The sequence below is a fragment of the Labrus mixtus genome, chromosome 8 (genome assembly GCF_963584025.1).
Source record: "Labrus mixtus chromosome 8, fLabMix1.1, whole genome shotgun sequence".
In the NCBI taxonomy this organism is placed as follows: Eukaryota; Metazoa; Chordata; class Actinopteri; order Labriformes; family Labridae; genus Labrus; species Labrus mixtus.
In genome coordinates, this window is record NC_083619.1 from 21,976,558 (window position 1) to 21,997,569 (window position 21,012).

The following is a 21,012-nucleotide window of genomic DNA, read 5'->3' on the forward strand; positions in this document are numbered from 1 at the left end:
ACCTTTTTTGGTAATGGAGGCGGCCAAAATGCCTTGCCAACAACTAGCTAGCTTGTCGTGCTAACCCAGTTGAATTTAAAGTTCATATCATCCCAGCTGATTTAAACCAACACATAAGGGCCAAAATCTAGTTCTGTTTGCTCTCCAGGGTTGATTTTTTTTTTTTCTCCTTATAAATTAATTGCAACTAGAATGTCTTTAAATTCTTGGAAATAGTGACCCAGTTTGGCGAAACTGTGTTTATATTTGAAAGGGTGTCACCTGGTCGTCTTTTCAAAGTCTTGTGTGATGTATTGAAGGTAAACTGATATGTAATCATCTGTTTGCTCTCTTCTCTCCGTTAGATGAAGTTGACAATCCCATTCTCTCTGATGCCAAGTGGACCCAGATTCTGGCCCCTCCAGCCCACCTGCTGTCGCTGAACCCCGCCCTGGCCCACGCAGACCTCAGCCCCGGGGAGAGTCCCCTGCCCTTCAAGACCCTTCCTGACTCTACATCCAGCGCCTCCCCGGGCGGTGACCCCAAAAGACACCCAGGTCCCGAACCTCCATCTTGGGCAGAGGATAGGCCAGCAGATGTCCACAGCCCGCCCCTTCCCCAACCCAACATCGGCAAACTGGTGGGCACAGACGACCTCTCCCCGCCCCCGGTGACGGCCTGTACTGCTGTGGAGAACGACTGCCCCGCCAGCCCTGCCAGCCCGCAACTGGACGGGCTCAGAGAGGAGATTAATTCTCTTTTGGACCACAAACCTGGCCATTCTGACCGGGAGGGTAAACCTTATCAGGAGGAGAGAGTCACCACAGCAGGAGGAGAAGGAGGAGGCTCTGATGTCAGTCACACTCAGTTTACCTTTGAAGTTGGATTAAGACAGGAGGAGACGCAGGAAGAGACTCAGAAAATTCATCCAGATGTGGAAGCCTCGATACATAATGGGCAAGGTGTCAAAGAGGAGGCTGTTACAGCTGCTGTTTTAGAAAATGGGCAAGAAAAACTAACAGCAAACATAAAAGAAGAGCAGGTAGAAAGTGTCCTGAATGGGAGAGGGAGAGACATTAACACTGCTTGTGAGTGGGAGAAGAATGGTTTATCTTCTTCTGACAGTGTTGAGGTGGACCAGAAGGAGTGGATATGTGGTTCAGATGGACAGATAGACCAACTCCTCAGAATAAGAAGCCTTCCCAACGGTTTGGAGCAGGAGAGCAGTGGGCATTCCAAGCTTAAGGAGACAGAAACGAAAGAGGAGGATCATGAGGGTCTGTCTCCGTCTCCTGTCCCGTCCAAAGAGGACTCTGTCACTGAGGAAAAGGAAATGGAGGAGAGCAAGCAAGAGAATGGTGAAGGAGGAACAGCAGGGGGGTCAGGCGGCGTACAACCAAAACTCAACAATAATCGGCTGCAGCCAGTCAGTGTTCCCTACGGAGGCGCGAGGCCAAAGCAGCCGGTCAGCCTCAAGCTCCAGATCCCACAGCCGCTGTCAGGTCAGGTACAAAACCAGCTCGGTCCGAGCGCCGTCAGCAAGAACAAAAACCTGGAGAACCATTGTCGAAGAGGCACGCCGTCTGAATTGACGCTCAGTGGGACTGATCAAAGTGCTAACGGGGTAAACGGAGATGGCGTCGCCCACTCTCCTCCCCCTATGCCCTCAGAGAGCCCAGATAACGACCTCCAGGCAGGCCAACAGGGTAATCTGTGCAGGAAACCTGCCAGCTCTCTGGGGGAGGTAGCCCCTGTGTGGGTGCCTGACTCCCAGGCTCCTATGTGTATGAAATGTGATGTCAAGTTCACATTCACCAAGAGGAGGCATCACTGCAGAGCCTGCGGAAAGGTCAGTGGAGGGTTTAAGCTGCTTTTAAGTGAAAATCTTAACTCAAATCACTGCAACACTTTCAAAAAAAGTACCTGGCATCTCTGGGCCAGTTCTACTTATTTGTTTATTGGTGGTGCGTTTATAGAGCGATTAAAGGCATGAAAAGGCACTGCAACATTTTAAAATGCATTACAGAGTCGTACTTAACGAATGCGAGTAAGAAGGTGAATTCAAGTGTTTTAAAAGATTAATTCCTCGAGTGCCTTTCTGTGCAGATACACACGGGGAGGGTGCAGGGTAGATTAGCATTATGGCCACCCACACATGCAGCAGGGTGTCCACACAGTGCTTTAAAGTGAAGATGTGGTCGCTGACACTGCACTGGGGAAAAAAAAAAAAAATCGCTGGACTGCTACTTAATTTCCCATGGTGGTAAACAAACACACTCGCTGCTACTTGAGCAGGGAGAAGCTGGCACTGCAGTAACACCGACACCGACACCACAAACAATAAATGCAGCAGCGGGATCATCAGTGAATCCACCTCCACACTGGTAGATACACATACCAGTTTGAGATGGGGCTTATGAGACTCTGAAATGAAAAGGATCCCCTACCCTGTGACTAATATTCTACCAAATACATGTTACTACTGGATAATGATGTGCAGGAAGGTGCTACACTACATCACCCTGGACACAGCTGCAGCTCATTTAAGCCCTGGCAGAGTCTAAAAATCAATACCCATAAAATGTTGCATTTACTGCACACTTACAACCCCCTCTTTTCAATTCTTCAGCCTTGAAACGCCACACTTAAAGTAAAACCATGTGAATAATGTTTTTCAAACTGTGTGATCATATTTGTAGGAAGGTGGTACGAGTGGCTTTGTTCTTCGTTGTGACTGTGTTGTGTGTGTGTGTGTGTGTGTTTTTAAGGTGTTCTGTGCTACATGCTGCAGCCTGAAGTGCAGGCTCACGTACATGGACAGGAAGGAGGCTCGCGTCTGTGTCACCTGCCATTCTGCTCTAACAAGTGGTGAGCATCGTTATATACAGAGAGATATTGATTATTCAATCGTATACGTTATTTCTACATCTACACCTTCTACATATGAATGTAACTGTGGATGCTGCACTACTAAATATTTAACAGTGTAATGACAAAAGAGAGCAAATGTAGGAAATAAAACGGGTGGGAAAATGTTCCTTTAGGGACAACAATGATACCAAGAAGGTTAATCTTTTGATTTGATCTATGTTAAAGCCTCAGTAACATACAACCTGACTGATTACAATGGGGTTTCTTTTAGCAAGAAATAAATGAAGTGTTGCTCAGTCATGAATGTTGCTACTGCAGACACATAAAGACAATTATACCAGAGTATTTAACTATTTAGTTTGTATATATAATATTGCAGTCGGACTATAAAGACATTTCCATACAGGACATTTTATGTAATGTCATATAGAGTTAAATATCAGCATTAATAATGACTGTGCTTCATTTAGTTGAGCCTGCTGGCTAACTGGGTCACTTATTGAAAAAGAGCCCTCATTAACAAAATTAACTAAAGCTTTAAATCATATATCATGACAAGTGAAACATCTGTTATTAAAAAATGTAAATATAAATATCAATATAGAGTATAGGAATACTGTTAATATTGAACAGTTAAAAAATAATAGTCCTTATGAATCCCCGGACAACATCCGTCTTTGTCCATTAAAAACTGAAGCTGCCAGTCGGACCCCTGTGCACGTACATGTATTTGGCTTCATTTCCCCCCAACACTTTATTAGTGATGTTCTCTGTCTCTTGTCAGCTCAATTGTGGGAGGCACCCGTCACTGCAAGCAACCAGAGTCCAAACCCCAACAACCCAGCAGAGTACTGCTCCACTATCCCCCCTCTGCAGCAGGCTCAGGCCTCCGGGGTGCTCAGCTCCCCCCCGCCTACTGTCATGGTGCCTGTGGGAGTTCTAAAACCGCCTGGCAACGAGGGTACGACCTTTACAGAAGATTAAAATGCTCTCCGCGCTTACTTTTTCATATTTCATGTTGACATTCTTTCCACCACTACTTCAAAGACGTATTTAGTTTTTGGCTAGCACTGTTTGGAACTTATTTCAGTTTATTTGATATTACCGTGTTGTGTGTTGATTTATATGTTTTGTTGGTCTCTCACCTTTTAGGGTCTCTTACACGGGAGCAAAGGAGGGTGTGGTTTGCTGATGGGCTCCTGCCTAACGGAGACGCGTCAGAGTCACCCAAACCGCCTGCCTCTAATCCAGCCCCCTCGCAGTCTCTTGCCATCTCCACATTTTCAAACAAATCCTCCACTTCTGAATCCTCAGAGGTACGCTTGCTATGAAAACATTCACCCACAGCTAATGCTATTAGGTTAACTTGTATGGTTATGTTAGCCACTCCCCAGTGAGTTGAAAGAAACCACAAAGAGCTCTTTCTGTGGGATTGTCGATTGTGGTTTACTGGCTGGGTCACAGACTGCGACAAATGGGCCGCAAAAGAGTTCAAAGGAAACATTCCTTGTTTGCTTAATCAGGATTAGAAATCCCAGTAGACTGAAATACTTGAAGGAAAGCCTGTGGAAGTTTGCCCTACAACGGCATTACACAACAGTGATGGTTGTGATGTACACTCATTGGACTGAATGATTCATGGGCCGTTGAACAGATTGATTGTCGAGGCATCTCAGTTGCCGGCGTGGTGATGCTATGCAGACATAACATGTTTAAATTAAAATCACATGCTCACATGACACCCTGACGGCCATATTGGCTTAAGCTCAGTGATGCATGAATTAGAATTTACTGCCACAAAGGTTCACAACTTTCTCATCTAGAGGTGCACTCCTATACTGCAATATGACAATCTTAAGAGGTTTTTCCTGCCATTTTGACTCACTGCTGCACTACTTTATGAAGAACAGAAGTTAAGATATGAAGCATGCCAAGAGGTGAAACTGACACACACTGATGCTGCTTCTTAACATGTGAGATTTCTTTTGTATTATTCAGTTAATCAGATATCATCATGTATCATTATAGGATACAGGGGAGCGGCTGTGGCTCAGTTGGTAGAGTTGGTCGTCTATCAACTGGAAGGTCGGGGATTCGATCCCCACCTACTGCGGTATTATATTGGGCAACACACTTCGCTCATGTGAATGAATGGGATTAGTTAAAGTGATGGACACTTTACAAAGCAGCCCCCCCGCAATCAGTGTGTGACTGGGCGAGAAATGTGTAAAAGCGCTTTCATTAGTCTGAAGACTAGACAAAGCTCTGTACAACTTGGAGTCCATAAACCGTTTATGATTGTCTTGGGACATATCAGTCATCCCAGAATTTCTCTGTTGTGATATCATCCTAATTGTGAGTCATGTATCACCCGTCATATTATGCGTTGTCTTGAAAATTCCACCCTTAGTTAGCATATATTTGTTTTAATTTTTACGTTGTACTACAAGGACAAAAATGATGCTTCATTAATGTTTCTGTTTTGCTTCCTACACCCTAATGAATTTATGAACTTTTTTTTTTTTTAAGTCTTTATCAACCACTGAGAAAAAGATCTGTCCCTTTTAGTTTCTAAATGCTCCGTCATTTAAAAAAAAAAAATGTGATTAATCACGATTAACTGTTGAAATGTAGATATGACTAATTTCAATCATTTGACAGTCCTAGTTTGAACATGGTCTTCATTTCAAATGGCATACATTTCCCGGAGAAAATTCAAAAAAAAAAAGGAAATGCACCATAAATAGTCCGAGTCTGCCTTAAAGTGCAGGAAGTCTTAGCTTAAAGTCTTGGCTTAATGTATTTTTTAATACTGCCAAATTGTTGTTAATTCCCATGAAAAGCTTGTGTTGTTGATTTCTCTGCCAAACAGAACCAAGTGGCTTGTTAGTAATCACTTTCTGTTTCTCTTATGTCTTCTCGTTTTATTGAGACCATTGTTTTAAAGAACACTATACAGATTTCATTTTTACATCTGGGGTGTATTTTACCCACGGCTAGCAAAAATAACTGACTTCTAACCCTACGCCCCCTGCCCCTCCTCTCCACGCCAGGCATCCCACAGCCCTGTTGCCCCGGTTGGCAGCCCAGTGGGCAGCTCCTTCAGCCTGATCCCGGAGGACGGGCTCCCTCCCATGCTCATCTCCACCGGAGTCAAAGGAGGTACGGGAGGCCACATCACAGGTGCTTGCCCTCATCCTCACCATTCTGCTGCCTCCTCATTGCTCTGTGAGCTGCTGTGTTTGTGCTGTGATTTCAAACATGCTTTTTTTTTTATCATGGCTCATGTTGTCCGCTCATTGCAAACAGAGGGGGAGGTTAGGATTTGTTCACTTAAGATGTTTTAAAGAGTTGAAAGGGTCTCTTGAAGTTCACATGTGACTCCTTTATTTTCCTCACCTCCCCTCTGATTCTGGCTCCTGACATCTCCACTCCACTTCTCATCCTCGCTTCTCTCCTGTCCATCTGTCTAATTTAACCTCAACCCCCTCCTCCGCCTTCTTTTCTCCTTCGTCTGCTCCACCCCACCCCATCTGCAGACTATGCAGTGGAGGAGAGGCCGTCGGAGATCGTCCTCATGCAGCAGCTGGAGGAGGGAGGCCCAGACCCCCTGGTCTTCGTGCTCAACGCTAACCTGCTTGCTATGGTCAAGCTTGTAAACTGTGAGTTACCAACGCAAGGATTTACAGCATTCACAAGATTCAATTTAATAACACAGGTCAAATACTATTTACACAAGGAACTGTTGGAGCGTCACAAACTGTGTGTTGTTAACATGACTGTAGCAATAACCTCAATTCAAAAATATTTTAGTTTATCAGGCAGGCTCAAGTTTTTATGGCCCTTACCAGAATGAAATAAGTGACTTTTTATTTGTTGCTTTTTAACTGATCTAATGACCAGTGTTAGCCTGAGAGATGCTTTGTTCACGTCTTACAGGGAATTCACAAACACATTTTTTTGTGCCTGTTGTACAATGTTCAGAAAAAGACATAATGACCTGACATTTTGTTGGGACTGTTCACTAATGGCTCATATGCTGGATTTTAAGTGTTTTGCCTGAATTTCATCACATTGTTAGCAGGGATTCAAATGTAGGGTGACACACTTCATTTTATTTGTATAAGAATGTTGTTGTGTTTTTTTTTTCCCCCCCCTAGGCATACGTGAGCAAAAAAGATTGTTAAAGACTAGTGTGAGGAAAAAAAAAATCTATAATTTAAAATGATTTAATTCACAGTGTTTTTGTTGTTGTTTTTGGTTCCGTGAAATTGTATTCTCTTTGTGCATGTGGTGATACTTCGGCCTTCAATTGTTAGATTAATTTCAAAAAGCAGGAGCAGTCATGCATTTTATTTCTCTCTGAAAGTTCACTTCAGATTGAAGTCATATCTGAGGAACAACAATATTTGATGATGATTATGTCTCTGATGTATCTTGGTCTGAGCTCCTGTATCCTTTTAACCCACAGATGTAAACAGGAAGTGTTGGTATGTGACGACAAAGGGCATGCACGCCGTCGGCCAGGCAGAGGTGGTCATCCTGCTGCAGTGTCTACCTGACGAGAAGACCATTCCCAAAGACATCTTCACACACTTTGTGCAGCTCTACCAGGAGGCCCTCAGCGGTAAGAACACAACCAACAGCTCCACCAGGAGGTTCACTGTGAAACTAGTCCATCTCCACTGTGGGGCTCTTCTTTGGGAGTGATAGCAGCTTATTAGTAGTCCTGTCTCAGGGTTCCCAGGTGAGTCTACCTGTGTGAACCTGTGTGTGAGTAATGAAGTTAAATGAAAGGGTAAAGTGTCCGAGCTCTACTTTAACTTCCTGGTGATGCTCTATTTTGAAACCAGGTTAGCTTCCACTGCTGCTGAACTGTCTGCCTCGTGAAAAACGGTCTAAACATTAGCACCCGGCTGTCACGTCGCCTCCCTCCAGGCGTGACACCTCACGGCTGCTTGTCTTGCATTTTTAACTCCGTATGCTGCAGAGCTAAATCGGCTAATATCGGGTGACTTTGACGGCTTGCTCCCCTCTGGCTGTTTCCTTTTACATAGTCACATTGGAACACTTTCAGGCTGGTGAAATGGAGCCACATTGTGCATGTCGCTCCTGATTAACTTGCCGTCAGTCAGGCCTAGAGAAGAAGAAGTGCTGGCGTTAGCAGGTTCCAAGCACAGCTTTGTTATGTTTCTATGTGGCATCTAATGCCAGCGATCTCTCCTCTCTCCTTCAAGAGTAACATGAAGCCTTTGTAGGTAATATGAGATTGTAGGGCAACAGGCAGGATGCCTTTTATTTCTTTGTTGAACTCCTGAGTCTCCTTATCAATACAGTGATCCCAGGAATAGGTTGACCCTCTGCAGAGGATGAGAAATCTGGATTCTTTCCTCATTTTCCTCTTCATTTGTTCTTATTTTCATCCTTTAATTTTACCCTCTTCTTTTTTTATTCCCATCCTTTTTACATCATCATCTGCTTTTATTTTGTTGAACTTTTCACCCTCACTCTCCTATTACATTCTCTTTTCTCTCAACTTTCTCTCCAACTACCCTGCTGTGCCTTTCCCTCCGTTATTACCCTGCCCCCTCCTCCTCCTCCTCCTCCTCCTGCTGCATATTCTGTGTCTCTAACTTCTCTTCCTGTCTGTTCTTCCAGGCAACGTGCTGAGCCACCTGAGTCACTCATTCTTCACACAGAGCTTCCTGGGCAGTAAGGAGCACGGCGGCTTCCTCTACATCAGCCCTTCCTTCCAATCGTTGCAGGACCTGCTGCTGCCCAACCCGCCCTACCTCTTCGGCATCCTGATACAGAAGTGGGAAACGCCATGGGCCAAAGTCTTCCCCATCCGCCTCATGCTGCGGCTGGGAGCAGAGTACCGATGTGAGTCAAAGTATACTGTACACGTATACACAACTCCCTACTATTTCATGAAGATTTGGGACAGCCTGCCCCTGACACTTTCCAGAGTTCACCTTAAACACATCTCTCTCTACATGGTGGGACATGACATAAAAATGGTCAAAGTCACAGTGTGTGTAATGTTTACAATATATGCAAAATTGTGAAGTAGTAACAAAGTCCGAGGCTGTGATGACAGGTTTTTCTGGAGAGCAGATAAGAGAATGAAACAGCTGCATTGTATGCAAAAGATCAAACTGGTCGTGCAGCATTCGCTGATTCTAAACGTTGTCAGCCCTATCCACTCACTTGTGGTGAATTTTCCTGAAAATGACCTGCCGTGTTTACGCGTAGCTCACCCAGGCAATTTAAAGATATTATTATGAGTGCTGTGTATGTGTGAAAGGGGCTTTAGGTTTCAAATATCTTTCTTGAGTTTTGTAGCTGTTTGATCCTTCTACATGATCTTCATGAGCAGAGACTTTTTTTTTTTAAAGTTGTCATGAAAGGTTTGCTCCTTAAATAACCATTTCTCTGATCACTTTTTCATCACAAGTGTGGGATTCATTTGTTTTAAAAATGGCAAAAAAAAAAGAGTGAGACAACAAATGTAAGTATTTCATGCCAGCTTCTCTTCTTCTGTTGATTTTAGTCCGAATCAAACACATTTTGGTAGCTCCCTGCAGAGTGAAATGAGTCCATACCTCAGTTATATCTCTCTGCATGCAGTCCCAAAAATATATTTCATTACATTCTTCAGGTCTGAAAATAAATGTTTACAGATTTTCTTTGTTGGTATTTGAATCAACATATATCGATATGGAATCTGTCTGTCAGACATTGGAACCATCAAAGTTAAATAGGATGTAAAAGAGCAAAGTGTGTCTTGATAGTTTCGTTGCTTAAAATGTTCAGACCCATGTTGATCTGGAAAGCTTAGCCTCTCAGTCGTAAGGAAAAGCTGTTGACTTTCTACAAACCTGTTCTAACGTGTTCCTCGCAGCTTCCCACATGGACCATGAGGTCTTGTGAGAGGTTTTATCAGAGGGAGCCTCGTCTCCTCCAAATCCCCTTCTCTCACAGCCAGACCTGCCAGCACGGAGCGCCGCCTGGCTCTGCTAAGCCTCTCGCCTGCTTCCAGTCAGCACGGATAGAATACATTAACAAAGCCACATACTGTCAAGGCTCTTAAAACACAGATTGTTAGCATCACCATGAAATTAATCCACCGCGCAGACAGCGTAGTTCTCTACGCTCAGACTGTGTACCTTAAGCAGTGACCAGCAGGAGGTCGGGTCTCTCATCCACAAACGGCTCCCTGCAGAACTGCAGATTGAGGCTGAGATAGATTTTATTATTTTTTTTATTGCTAATGAGAGTTTGTGGAGAGATCTAATTTCCAGCTGTTTGCTGAGATAAGGCTAAAAATAGTCGTCTAAGAAGCTTTGGTTGCTGCGGAGAAAAAAAAAAAAAACAGCCTTATTTTTCACTTGTGGATTAGGAGTGTTCCTTCTAACTGCAGGCGCAGTTTGATGTGTGCGTGGGGTCTCTAGTTCACTTCATTTGCATTTATGAGTGAAGAGGATCAAAAACACAGGAAACACAGGCTGTGTTCATAAAAGGCCCGGAAACTCCTGAACGAGAAACAAATGAACTGTGAGACGAGACTGAAGTCCAAGTCAAACAGGGAGGAAGAATACGGCAGCGACGAAGACTTTGAATGACATCAAATCAAAATATAAATTAAATCCACATGCAAACTACTGCTGCTGTTACTGTAACATGTTATAACTAATGGTATTACAGTTTCATCACAACTGAATGAGACACTTTGTAGAGGACAGGAGGAGGCTTGGCATGTCTAAAACAGGGAACAATAACATTGTAGTTTTATGGTGGAATTAACAATAAGCAACGTTTTGTTTTGCAGTTTATCCGTGTCCGCTGTTCAGTGTTCGCTTCAGAAAACCCCTCTTTGGAGAGACCGGTCACACTATCATGAATCTGCTTGCAGTAAGTCATATTCCCTTTCTCGTTCTTCCTGAGCTTCTATTATATTCTGTTATATGTATATGTATATATATATATTATATATCTGTTATTATATTCTGTTCTACCTTGTTATTTGATTGAATTATGATAAAGTGTTTTCCTTTAATCATTTTTTTCCTGTTCCTGTCGTAGGACTTCCGTAACTACCAGTACACGCTGCCGGTGGTGAAAGGTTTGGTTGTGGACATGGAGGTGAGGAAGACGAGCATTAAGATCCCCAGTAATCGTTACAATGAGGTGAGTGTCCTGCACCGCAAATCTTCTGAGGTGAGGTCGCTCTCACAGCTGAAATGTAAACAACAGCGGTCTCTAAGAGTTTTAGCCCAACAGTTAAAGCTAAAGCTACTTCTTCAGAATGTGAAAAAAATCAACCAAGCTGTCACTAGAATCAGAACATGTATACGACAATCTTTTTTCATTCAACCTTTATTTATACTCGAAAGATCATTGAGGGGCAACCCTCATTAACAATGACATCGAGTCATTACAGAAATAATTAGAAAACAGACATTATATCAAAAAGAAAAACAGAGGACAGATAATACAAGACTGCTAATCCGGCAACCATGTATGTTGCTATGGAAGCGCTAAATTGACACACATTTAGTCAACGTACCCTGAAACTGCTAAACCTTCAAAACAGATTCCAGACGTTGAGAGAAAATAAATGCTTTGTTTTTAATTTCCCAGAAATCATAAAACATTATTGAAACAGAATGAAACCCTCCAGCAGACTTAATGACATCAGTGGAGGAGGCTCCTATTAAACTCGGTGCACGCACGCACGCACGCACATGTTGATTGTGTGTAGGTGATGTGCGACACACTCTCCAGGGTCCTCGCAGCTGAACGTCAGGCGTGGGCTGCAGACTTGTCACAACTGCTGCCGCCTCGAGGGTGTGAATGAACGTCCAACGAGAAGACGTGCTACACGAGAAGCGACCATTTGGCCGAGACAGAAAGTGGTGCTGGTTGTAGCGTTTGGCTGCTGATGCACTAACAGATGGGAACCCAGTAATGTGAAACGGGGAGCCGTTTCTCAACAGCTTGCAGGCGAGCCTTCAGCGCAGCAAGTGGTTAAAGCCCTCCAGATTTTCATTTTCATTTCTGATTCGCAAAGAGCGTCTTCAAAGAGATGCAGAGGCGAGGGATTTAGCAGTATGAATGTGTGGGATCTTTCCTCTATTGATATCCACCCATGTCAGTGACTTACAACATAATCTGTCATCTCAGCCCGTTCCCTTTAAATTTGAGGACTTTACCCTCAAGTCCAGTGCAATTAGGCTTAACCAGGCAGTCTCTGATAAGCTCTTTGCTCCTCAGCACAGTCACCCGTAGGGCAGCTTAACCAGACATGGATATTGTTCTTCCTTGCAGCTGATGAAGGCCATGAACAAGTCCAACGAACACGTGCTGGCCATGGGGGCGTGTTTCAACGACCGGGCTGATTCCCACCTGGTGTGTGTCCAGAACGATGACGGGAACTATCAGACGCAGGCCATCAGCATCCATCACCAGCCTCGCAAAGGTGCCGACACAGAGACGGATTCATCTCTTCTATCTCTCACTCTGTCTCTCTGCTTGTTGTGTCCAGCTCTGTGTACTTAAAAAAAAAAAAAAAAAAAAAAAAATCCTGCTCCTCACTGTCTGCTGTTCGTTCTTCTGCGCTGGCTGTTTGCCTTAAAATCATTTGATCTTGATCTTGGGTTGATTTTCTCTCTCTTTGTAATTGTCTGCAGTTACTGGAGCCTGCTTCTTTGTGTTCAGCGGTGCTTTGAAAGCCTCGTCGGGCTTCTTGGCAAAGACCAGCATCGTGGAAGGTAAGACGTGTGACAACACAATCCGTGTTGGCTGTAAAAGTGCAGGGTTATTGTCTGAGTGTATTTTTAAGAACCTTCCAGAGAACAGAGAATAATGCTGGCACAGACTGGTGATAAGTGCTGCAACAAGGGATTCTATTTATTATCACATTGGAAGATGGACGTGATTTCTCACATCTCTGGATGTGTTAAAAAATGCAAACCAATGAGAAAACTTGATCATGGCAATAGTCAATTCTTATTTGCATTTTCCTCTAGTACCGTCATATTTCAGGTTTGTAATACCCTCGAAAACAGACCTCATGGTTGTTTCATCTGTAAAGACTTTCTCAGTATGTTCTAGGAGATTAACTTTATCATATCAACTACATATTATAAAGACAAACTCAAGCTGCAACTAAATATTATTTAATTACAAGTTATTCCTCTGATTATTTTTAATTGTTACCCATTAAGGTATGGCTTCTTGACAAACTCCAGAAAGAGGCTCTCCCATGACTCAGTGTTTTACTTTCATAGCACTGGTTGGTCTCAAAAGAAAGAGAATTTTGTTTTGGTTCTTTGTATCGTTCGAGTCCTAATATGCAGAAAACTACACGTTTATTTATTCAGTCTAGAAAATGTGCTTATTTATCCAATGACACTTACAATAATAATCAGGTTTAAAGTGTAACCATGACAGCAATCAGAAATCTGTGTTAAAATCATAATTAATTAATTAATAATGAATGAATATACTAACTGTCTCAGCACTCGTCATGATAATGGATCTCCCCCCCCCCCCCCCCCTCCGCTCTCAGACGGTGTCATGATCCAGATCACAGCTGAGACCATGGACTCTCTACGGCAAGCGCTGAGGGACATGAAGGACTTCACCATCACCTGTGGTAAAGCCGACCAGGAGGACAACCAGGAGCTCGTCCACATCCAGTGGACGGAGGACGACCACAACTTCAACAAAGGGTGAGACAGGAGGAGAGAAAACGGCTGACAGACAAAGAGAGGGAGCTGGCAGAGAGGCATCAATGTCACGCTCAATTGAGCTGATAGCTTCCCAACTGCTACATTTACTACTCCGCCATAACAAAACTTGTTGTGCATGTCGAGGAAGCCCTCTGGAGGAACGTTTCAGCAGGGGGGGACGGATGTGGTCTGATGTGGCTTCTGATGAAACCTGCAGGTCTTAATGTGATTTTTCACTCTTAGATGTATAACTGAGGAATCTCTGCAGCTACTCTATAAATGTATTATATTACCCACACACTCCCTGCTCTGACTCTTATTTCACAGGATAAGTAAGTATGGTGACACGCTGCTTAAAGATTCCCGTCAATGAACCAGGTCGTTTATTTCTGTTTCATCACTGAGTTGCACAATAGAATCATTTTAGCCCCTTCAAGCACACACATACGACATATCAGGAATACAGATAAATATAGAACTAATGCAATCGCTGTGCTTCCTTTTCCAATACTGAAAAATGTATTTCTGTCATCGTTCATACGTGCCTTATGGGCAAAAAAAAAAGAAGATCTCCCAACAAAGTTTGACATGAAATACCTTCATTAGTTCATTTTTTCAACACTGTTGTCCGTGTGGACTTTGTTTTTGATTTGATAGAAAATAAAGAAAAAGCTTCTTTTTTTCGTCCTCCAGAGAACTTGTAAAAAGCAGCACAAGGACATGCATCGTGAAGAAATTGATACCTGTTACAACACCACAGCAAGAACAAAGGACTAGGCAGACATTATGGGGACGTTTCCAAAAATTGCAATCAAACTTCTGCTGACCATTAAATCTGAGTGGATGTTCTCTGCTCTCTCTCTTCTGCTCTGTTAAAAATATGGCTGAAGATCTGTCGTTTTTTTTTTTTTTTAAAGCTGTGGTACTTTCCCACACAATCAATCACAAACATGAGATTACGTTGTATCAAAACACATTATTGCCTTTGGAATAAAGTATTTAGTTGTTGTTGTAAGATCCAGACTGATCCATTATATGCTTTTATGTTTTGCTTGTTTGGCAGTTATTCATTGTAAAACAGATTTTGGTAATTCAGTCAAGTAAGTAAGTCAACATCTGGACCAGAGACAGTGGTTATAGTTGCCTTTTGGCAACACTGGCACATTTACAGCAGTGTTTTTATCAGAGGAAGTTTGCTAAGTGTGACTTCAGTCTTCGGCTGATGATCGCCAGCCGAGCAGCTGGCAGTTCAACGCCACGCTCAAGGGCACAGCGACAGAAGCTGCAGAAGGAAATCTGTTTTATGTTTCACTCATCCAGATTTTAAAACTTACCTTTTAGTCCTTATCAGCCCCCCCCCTCACCCCATCTCCTCTTCTTACCCCTGTTTCTAAATCCTCTGTAAAGTTCTGGGCATTCATCTCTGTTGTTTCTGTGTTTTGGTTCTTCAGTGTCATCAGTCCCATCGATGGGAAATCTATGGAGTCTATCACCAGCGTCAAGATCTTCCATGGCTCTGAATTCAAAGCCAACGGCAAAGTCATCCGCTGGACAGAGGTACGAAGCAGCCAAACCAAATGACTTATTTTGACAGAAATTATCCAGCACAGGAGTCGCTCAGGGTAAAATTATAGATTTGCATTCATTTCATTTTTTAAAGCGCAGCCTGGGCTGCAGCTCCTTCTGTGTTTGTTTTTTTAATTTAGACATTTTTGCAGCCTATACTAATCCCGTCTATTGGTCTTAAAATCCATTTGTACATGTCTCACACAGAACTTAGTGAATACTGTGTTCAGCTTTTTATCCATAAACTCACATGTCGCATGTTTGTTAATCCAAAATAGTGCCTTTTATCTCGGCCTTGTTTGACTTTAAACCATAAGGACATTCTTATTGTTCCATGAAGCTCAAGGTGACGTCCTCAAATGTCTTGATTTGACCAAAACCAAAAGACATTCAGTTTACTGTCTTAGGACTTAATGCCGCTACATAATTAATTGCGATTTCCTTGTTGCTGCTATATGAGAATTTACATCAGCACACGGCAAAAGTCCAAATGTGTTGTAATAAAAATGAAACATTTGTGTACATTTAGTCGATTGGATGCAGACTTCAGTTATGGTTGCAGCTCTACTTTCATAGATGTGGTTATATTGAATTTATGATTTCATGTTTCTGGTATTTCTCTCAGGTGTTTTTCCTTCAGAGTGAAGATCAACCCAACGGTCTGAGCGACCCGGCCGACCACAGCCGACTGACGGAGAACGTAGCGAGAGCTTTCTGCATGGCGCTCTGTCCACACCTGAAGCTGCTGAAGGAGGACGGGATGGCCAAACTGGGACTGAGGGTCACTCTGGACTCAGACCAGGTGGGTTCACATACGTACACATATATACACATACGTATACAGTATATTGAGCTTTTGAAAATATATATGTATGTGTGGGCAGTTAAGGAAACAGGGAAATAAAAGACAGAAGACAAAGAATAAGATCAAGGAAAAAGAAGGTTAAGAACCACATTTACTAAATAAGAAAGAATAAAAGGGGTTATTTCTCATGTATCAGTAAAAGAAAACCCAAATGTCTGTTCCAGCTGTAGGAGGGAGAGTGGTCTAAGTTTTGCACTTATTATAAGTAAATGAATAGAAAGTTTGTTTTGTCGATTGCCTACATTTTTTACATTCTATAGTTATCAAACAACATTTTTCTTTTACTTTTATATCTACTGAATCAAATCCATTGACTGTATATAAAAATGGACGATGTGTCTCCACCTCCTCGAGTTGGACAAAAGCGAAGCCAAAACTCCCCCACTACGGGCGCAGACATGTTGCGCTGGTGGCGTCTATTGTAGAGGATTATTGTGTAGGTTTGAAGAGGACAACCACGGTTAAAGAAAGTATTGTGTTAGTGTTTGTCATGTTTCTTCTCGAGGTTCCTCCTCTACTCTGAAGAGCTGTCAATCATGTCATTTGACCCCCTTTTTATAGCATCAAGATCAATGTATTAATCATTTATCAGAAAAATTGTCATATAAGAATTCACTGAAAGACAGTAACCATGTTTGAGAAAGATATTATTGTATCTGTCATGTCGTCCATCTATGATCTAAACTGTGCACTGGTAGTGATACGAGTCTAACACCTGTCTGTGTTGTTACAGGTGGGTTACCTGGCAGGAAGTAACGGCCAGCCTCTGCTGCCTCTGTACCTGAGCGACCTTGACAGCGCTCTGATCCCAGTCATCCACGGAGGGGCGTGTCAACTGAGCGAGGGCCCGGTTGTCATGGAGCTGATCTTCTACATCCTGGAGATCATCTCGTAGGGAGTCTTTGGACCGTCATCTATTTCTTTTTGGACCTTCTGATGTCATCTCTCATCCTGGACCTACGTCATCTTCCTCCAACACCGTTTGCACTTCAAAGGAGCCTGATAACTGTGCCGTGCCAGGTGGGGTAGCATTCCTCAAGTCAAAACCTATGCATCCAAAAACCACCTTCTGTTTCCGCTCCAGAGGCCTCCTGGGGCCTGACGAGGCCTGTCATGTTTCCATTGTGCTGAACTTCACCTGACAGGTCATCTGTCTCAGGTTCTCATAAGAGGTCCACCAAGCAGGAAGTAAACACCAGAGATGACCTGCTCAATCTGTTTGACCCCAGCATGGCGTTAAAGTGCTTCTATACAGTATTAACCCCCCCCCCAAAAGTCTTCATGTTTATTGATTTACAACGATGGTCAAAGTACAAGTTGAAGTGGCTTTGTTGGTTTGTCAACAGAAAAAAAAAACCTCATGATGTCTACAGAGTGATTTGATTTCTTTTTGTATGCCTTTATTAGAGAGTCAGAAATCTGGTACAGGGAGAGAGTGAGGAGTGACATGCAGGAAAGGAGCTACAGGTCGGATTTGAACCTTGGAGGACTGTAGCCTCTGTACCTGGGGCGTGCGCACTAACCACTAGGATACCGGCGCCCCGGAGGGTTCTGACTTTTACAAAATAAACAGATGTTTACCCCCAGAACACGGTTATACAAAATCCTTTTAGGGACAAATGTTACTCATTAAGAACATCGTCAGTTCACCTCGTTTGCCGCTAGAAACATCCCTTGAGTTATCAGACGTACTACCTGAAAGCCAGAGAGCGTTAACTCTGGAGCAGCTCTGGATTTAAGGCCACTTGAATATTTTTACATCATTACTCTCAATTCTACTCGCTTAGTTTCCACTTGTGTCACAGAGTGAAGGGTTTGTTTCGTGCGGCTGCTCGCTCAGCTGTTTAATTTACTTTTAAAAATTCATGACAAATTAGCAGTGATGGATGAAATACTCTTTTTTTTTTTTTACTCAAGTAGCAACATGTTCATGTAAAAGTAATCTGTTACAATCATCGACTGACTTTACACTTTATGATTACAAGTGAAAAGACCTGGATTGAAAACACCACTCGAGGTAAATCGACCGTTAAAGAAATATAATGAATCCTGCAGACGGGACAGTTTCAGAAAAAAACTCACATGCACTAACAGCTTGTAAAGGTGGGGCTTATTCTTTACTCTGAGTAGACTTATCAGCACTAATTAAGTCATATATTTTCCCATCATTTATTGGTTCATTCTAGCTTTTGTAAAAAAAAAAGTCTGAAAAGTAATAAGTGGCTGTACTAACTAATGATTATGTAGTCTGCAGCTAGAAATCTTCCCCTAAATTACGTAGAATTCAAAGAAGTATTGCAGTATGGACTTAAAAGTATAGAGACTGAGTTAATGTACTTTGATATCACTGTGGCCTCAGGAGTTTAAGCTCAGATGTTTGAAGATACCAGAACCAGGTTTTGTTGATCTTTGGAAGAGGGTGTCTGCTCACAGACTTCATGCAGCCTTTCAAATGTTGGAAAAATGTCAGCATCCAGATGTGCAACCTGAAAGAATTATTATTATCCACACAGCTGTTTGTAATATTCAAGTAGCAGCTGATCGAGAGAACTTGCTATTTTAACTTCAAGTGGTCTTTTTCCGTTAATCAGCCACTTTGAATGAACTTTGATTGAAAGTTGTAAATCAATCCAACATGAATTCCTCCCGTGTGGGTGGGGGGGATACGTTTCATAGGCGTCGTATGTAGCTGCTCTGGTTAACACAAACTCGTCCCTCCAAAGTCACTGTGGCAGCCAGCGGTCCTGAAGCACTGACATTTATCAGCAAAGGCCTCTGTGTAGCACGGATGTTCTGAAACGAGGGATACTCACACCCACGGCTCAAACCTCTGGAATAATTTATCTGAAGTTAAACAAGGAGCTGGAAGATGCGTCAGTGTGGTGTTTTTCTTTGAACCCTTTTTTGCACCGAGGTGCTCAGTGCCTGCAGCAGCGAATCATCAAGTGAGGAAAAAATAAATAAGAGAGAGACAACTTTTCATCTCCACCTCTTAAGCTTTACTCATAAGTCACCAGATGCTTTACTTCATGGACAAATACACGTGTTGTACATATTTTTTATAGACGCTAACGACTCCTCCTCCATTGTTACTCTGCGTCTGTAGCCTCCAGAGCTCCAAGTTAAATGCAGGAAGTGATATCATGGACTCATCAGACTGACGCTCTGTGGAATAAGACTACATGGTAACTCTGAAAACCCTTTTGTCCTACAGTAGACAGCTGGTTTAAAAAAAAAAAAAAGGTTCCAATGCTTTATTGATCAACTCAATCTGTACATAAAGCAGAAAATCATTTTTTAATCTCGTCCACTCATCTTCAACATCATCGGGGCTCGTTGTTTGTCATTGGTTGGAAAGACATTCTAGTCTTTTTAATCACAAAAGAGAATAACTGAATATGTAAAAGATATATATATAAATACAGTATATATATATATATATATATATGAATAAATAACTATATAAGAACTGTAATAAATTGCAGAAGCAGTGCACTGGATTCTAAGCCATTTACAGGGGAGTTCAAGCGAGCGACTAGGAGGCCTTTGAGTCCTGGAAGTTTTTTTTTTGTTTTCAGCTGCAGGAAAAAAAAAACCCTCAGCTGTAAAGATCCAGGGTTCCTGCAGAAACAAGAGTTTGATCGACCTGAAGCTGAATGTATCTCATCTCACATATTCTGCAATCGTCCTTCCAAAGCCCTGGAATCACCAACATCCCGCCTGAGACTTTGCAGCAGACCTGCATAGGAAGGAACCCTGTAGACTGCTATGTTGTCTTCAAAAGGCCTCAACTGTTTTTTCCTTTTGTTTTTTTTTTTAAGTTAAAATGAAAAAAAGAAGAAAAAAAAAAATCAGTTTTTGCTCTGGACTGTGTTCTCCTGCAGCTACATGGACCTGGAAAAAATGTAAGAATGTATTCCTCTTGTTTCTGTTCCAATCTGCTAAATGTGATCGTCCACCTCTAGATAGACTAGTCACCAAAAAGCACCCTGTCATGTCTGGACCACTCTTTACAGTAATCATTCAGCGTCGTGAGGCAGTTTCTCCATCTTTAATCATGCTCATATGAAACCAGACGGGGCTACACAAAAAGTACTGTCGGTACAGTACGAGAGGTTTCATCAGAACAATCTCGACATCACAATGAGAATCAGACAATCACGAAAAATCTGCAGACGAGCCGGCGCTTCGAGGTTAAGTTAGAACTTGAGCCTTTCTTTATTCGTTTATATCTCAATTTGAAGTATTTTAGGAGCTACTGTAGCAGATATAATGTTAGTGGAGCAGATTAGAAATGTTCAGTACAGGCTGAACGAGAGGTCAAGGTCACCAGTTCTGGGTTTATTACTGTGATCATACCAGAGTGGGTGTTTCTCAATCACTGTGTCTTCACTGTGTGACGGTCATCAGCCGCCATCGTCCGACGGCATCTCTCTTTTTTTATAAATCGGCATAACAAAGGAGACGTGAGGATTTCTTTTTCAGACTTCTTGTCTTCTGTTACGGTTTTACTTTTTGGCATTCTCTGACGTGTGCAATATGTCCCAAATCCCCCCCAAAAAAAAGAAAAGATAAAAAATAAAGACAAGGTGCAATTAGTTTGACTGAAAAAGTAGCATTATCTCTGTATTCAGTTGGAAGATGTTACGATCCGATCTATAACTCTGCATGCAAACAGAAACAAGCCTGAAACGGCAACGGGAGACGGAATCAACTTTGCATTTTAACAGTTTTCTTCTTCTGTTTGGATGAGTCTTTGAAAAATTTAAATCTGCTCTGTCATCGACTGGGTTTTGTTTAAATACATATATTTTATTTTTTTTCTGTTGATGTTTGAAAAGCCAAAAACCCCTGTACATCTTGTTTTTTTTCTTTACAATACATGTCAAGAAAAGTGGTCTTTATCAAGAAATTGTAGTATATGTAAAATAAAAACTTCTAGAAAATTGAACAATGACCTTCTGTTTATTATAAATACTCCAGAAATAAAAACGT

General features: G+C 42.4%; 1 protein-coding gene across 2 annotated transcripts in view; it reads left to right on the top strand.

Annotated features, from left to right (window-relative positions):
• Nucleotides 1–20,570, top strand: part of zfyve9a (zinc finger, FYVE domain containing 9a) — a 32,351-nt gene extending 11,781 nt beyond the window's left edge. The window contains exons 4-19 of one of the 2 annotated variants that reach the window (XM_061045153.1): nt 345–1,828; nt 2,748–2,847; nt 3,635–3,811; nt 4,003–4,166; nt 5,904–6,033; nt 6,390–6,512; nt 7,322–7,477; nt 8,509–8,733; nt 10,682–10,764; nt 10,936–11,040; nt 12,181–12,331; nt 12,543–12,623; nt 13,424–13,586; nt 15,038–15,143; nt 15,778–15,954; nt 16,751–20,570. In XM_061045153.1, the coding sequence (XP_060901136.1) occupies nt 345–1,828; nt 2,748–2,847; nt 3,635–3,811; nt 4,003–4,166; nt 5,904–6,033; nt 6,390–6,512; nt 7,322–7,477; nt 8,509–8,733; nt 10,682–10,764; nt 10,936–11,040; nt 12,181–12,331; nt 12,543–12,623; nt 13,424–13,586; nt 15,038–15,143; nt 15,778–15,954; nt 16,751–16,912 (3,587 nt within the window). In that variant the 3' untranslated portion in view covers nt 16,913–20,570. The remainder of the gene's footprint in view (nt 1–344; nt 1,829–2,747; nt 2,848–3,634; nt 3,812–4,002; nt 4,167–5,903; nt 6,034–6,389; nt 6,513–7,321; nt 7,478–8,508; nt 8,734–10,681; nt 10,765–10,935; nt 11,041–12,180; nt 12,332–12,542; nt 12,624–13,423; nt 13,587–15,037; nt 15,144–15,777; nt 15,955–16,750) is intronic. The other variant, XM_061045154.1, reaches the window with a different exon arrangement.
• The last annotated feature ends 442 nt before the right edge of the window (nt 20,571–21,012 follow it).